This window comes from Buceros rhinoceros, unplaced genomic scaffold, assembly GCF_000710305.1.
Source record: "Buceros rhinoceros silvestris isolate BGI_N320 unplaced genomic scaffold, ASM71030v1 scaffold22074, whole genome shotgun sequence".
Lineage (NCBI taxonomy): Eukaryota > Metazoa > Chordata > Aves > Bucerotiformes > Bucerotidae > Buceros > Buceros rhinoceros.
In genome coordinates this window covers 8,644-11,584 of record NW_010410316.1, presented here as the reverse complement: position 1 = coordinate 11,584, position 2,941 = coordinate 8,644, and the positions used below count along the sequence as shown (strand labels likewise).

The 2,941-nt window shown below is 57.1% G+C and overlaps 1 protein-coding gene across 1 annotated transcript in view; it reads left to right on the top strand.

Annotated features, from left to right (window-relative positions):
• DPP7 (dipeptidyl-peptidase 7) overlaps positions 1–2,941 on the top strand; it is a gene marked incomplete at its 5' end in the record, with an annotated part of 11,611 nt that overhangs the window by 7,120 nt on the left and 1,550 nt on the right. The window contains 2 exons of the mRNA XM_010135583.1: positions 1,158–1,239; positions 2,517–2,683. Coding sequence (XP_010133885.1) covers positions 1,158–1,239; positions 2,517–2,683 — 249 coding nt within the window. The remainder of the gene's footprint in view (positions 1–1,157; positions 1,240–2,516; positions 2,684–2,941) is intronic.

Genomic DNA, 2,941 nt, shown 5'->3' with positions numbered 1-2,941 from the left:
GCGGCGGCTCGCCGAAACCGCTCCCAGTCCCTTGTGGGGCAGAACAGGGCGGTGGAGGCTCCTTGGTGTGCAGCCCTCCACATCACCTCGGGGGGAGCTGGCTGTCTGGGCAGCCGGAGCAGACCTGCTCCTCTGTCCCAGGCTGAACCATCCCCACACCCCACTGAGGGCCGTCAGTAGATGAGGATCAAGGAGCACATCCAGAATGAGGTTTGGAGCCCCTAAAGGGATTCCAGGTACACTGTGGAAAACCCCGCAGTGATTTCTGTAAGCGTGACTACCAGACAAAGACAGAGTTAGGGATGAAAGACAGGTCCCAGATCTATTACTCGTTGAGGCTGGGTTTCTGTAAGAAAAATTCTTAGCTAGTGATTTGTGGTTACTTAACCATTACAGGGTAAAGGGTCCTTAAAAAAGCCCTGATAATGTGGATTATCCCAGCCACTGGTTGCCAGCAGGACCTTACGGGCTGACAGAAGAGAACTAGTTTGGCTTGTGAGATCCTTCAGTGACAGAAACGACTGGTTCCATGAGCATAACCAGCCACAGCTCTTCCAACATACCTCAGAGGGCTTTTCCAGGATCAGTGATGTTTTCCTCAGGAAAAAGGACATGGCCTTTGAGGTCATCCGGCAGGTTGCTGGCAGGTTAAGTAGAAAAGCAGGTCTTGGTTCCCAAACCAGTTCTCTGCCCTCACTGCATAACTGACTTTGTGGCTCCTTCTCATAGACACAGGACAGTTGGAAGAACTATTGTGTGTTTAAAAAAGTAAACAAACACCAGAAGTCTCTTAGGCCTGGCAGCTTGGCACCTCCTCCCGTGTCCCGGCTGAGGCACGTGTCTCTTCTCGCTGCTTCATCTCCGGTCCAAAGGCTCCACAAGTGCAAAGTTGAGCAGCTCATCCCAGAGGGACCTAGTGAACCAGCTGCTGCTTGGTCTGAGCTGTGCAGGCTGTTGGCTTCTGCTGGCCGTGCCCATTGTCTGGAGGACAAGGCAGAAGCACCAGTATCAGTGCTCCTGGAGAGGCAGATGCGGTTCTGCCCAGTGGGCCAGTAACCCTTGTCACCTCCTGCTCCTTACGGCAGTTCTTCCCAGTGCAGCCTCCACAGGCACCTCCTTTGTGCCACCGTAACCCCGAGTTTTTTCTGTCCCTTCAGGATTTTCAGAGGTCCAGCCCAGGCTGTGTCACGGCTGTCCGCAGAGCCTTCCAGCAGATAAAGGACCTGAGCCTGAGCGGAGGTAAGGAGCGGCAGCCCTGCCGACGGCTGCCCGGGGCACCCAGCACTGAGCAGGTTTCATTGTGCTTCAGCCGGGTCTTCAGGGGGTTCAGCCAAACCAGTGCGAGTGCCCCCCGCCGGGCGCCTCTTTCTGCCTGCGCAATGGACTCGCACATAGGCCAGACCAGCTCTCGGGGGCTGATGCAGCATCTCCTGGGAGTGCCACGTGCTGCTGGAACAGCTGTGGTGGGTTCTTGGTCTGTTACAGGGCTTGGCTTGGTCTGTGGTGCTGCATGTCAGGGGCCGGGTGCCTCTGACACCTTGCGGCAGCGGCTGGACTGGGCCCAGAGGAGCTGGGGGTCCAAAATGCCATTCAGCTTTGGGTCACAGCAGGAAAAACGTTACCGTTGAAGAGCCAAGGTCTTCAGAGTCTGCCTGGGGCCATGCTTTCTGCAGCGGGATGGGTAAGGTCATCATGCTTAAGGCTCGGGCTCTCAATCGAGCACCAAGAGGCAGGTCCCAGGCTTGGCTTTTCAAGACGAGACAGCCGGGCACCAGCGGGCAGCTTGTCGAGTGCGATGGGGACAGCAGGAGCTGTGACTCCAGAACCCAGAGGGTGGAAATGAAGGGAGCAGCTTTCCCAGGTGGAACGCAAAGGTTCCACAGCAGGAACCATAGATTCTTGAGGGAATCTCTTCAAAGACAGATCTGCTGACTCCAGCCAACCTCTCTGCACGGAGACATCTCAGGAGTCCTTGGTGAGGACTGTTCTCACCCAGCAACTCTCACTGCAAATGCACCCGGCTCTCACGGAGGACCTTTTCTTTTTTTCTTTTTTCCCCCAGTTCTTCCAGCTGTTGAATCCCACTGGGTCCCATCCACTGTACCCTGCTCTCCTGCGAGAGGGGCTGGCTGACCCGGGGTGGGGCTGCGGGGTGAGGAGGAGGCAGCCAGGCAGGGCACCAGCGAGGACAGGCGCGTGCCAAGCTGCTCTTCTCACAGAAAGAGCAGCCGGGACTGCGTCTGTTTCAGGGGGTGCTGGTTCCCCTGGGCCCCCTGGGAGTGTTGATGGCTTAGGGACAGGATGCAGCCCGTGGGCCGTGCGGAGATGAAGCTGCATAGGAAGGCTGTTCCTGAATGTTACCTGTGTGTAAATTTAGATGTGATGTGTCCTTCCTGCTGGAAACCTCATCTGCATGTCACAGCGTCTCGTTACTCCCGAGTGAAACCTGATGCTGAAGCCTGGTGTCCATTTTCCTCCGTTGATGTTTGTGTCTTTCCTTTTCCGTCCCTCTGCAGCCTATGGTGAAATCAGCAGCAAAATGGCCACATGCAGTAAGATCTCCAGCCAGGAGGACGTTTACCAGCTGTTTGGGTTTGCTAGAAATGCCTTCACCATGATGGCCATGATGGACTACCCGTACAAAACCGACTTCATGGGGCACCTCCCTGCCAACCCGGTGAAGGTGGGTACGGGGGCGCGAGCCAGAGTCACGTCTCCGACCTTGATGTGGGGCGCGCAGGGGACTGCCTGGCTGGGGATGCTGCCAGGCACCTGCTGGTGGTGCTGGTGGCAGGGAGAGCTCGTGGTCCCTTCACACTCCTCTGTGAGGGTGAGTGCTCTGCTGGGAGTGCGCTGCCAAGGCTGGCTGGGGAGGGTTTGCTGGTGCTGCCCCTGCCCTGCCTTCTCTGGGCACAAAGGGCTGTGCCTGCTGTTGACTGCA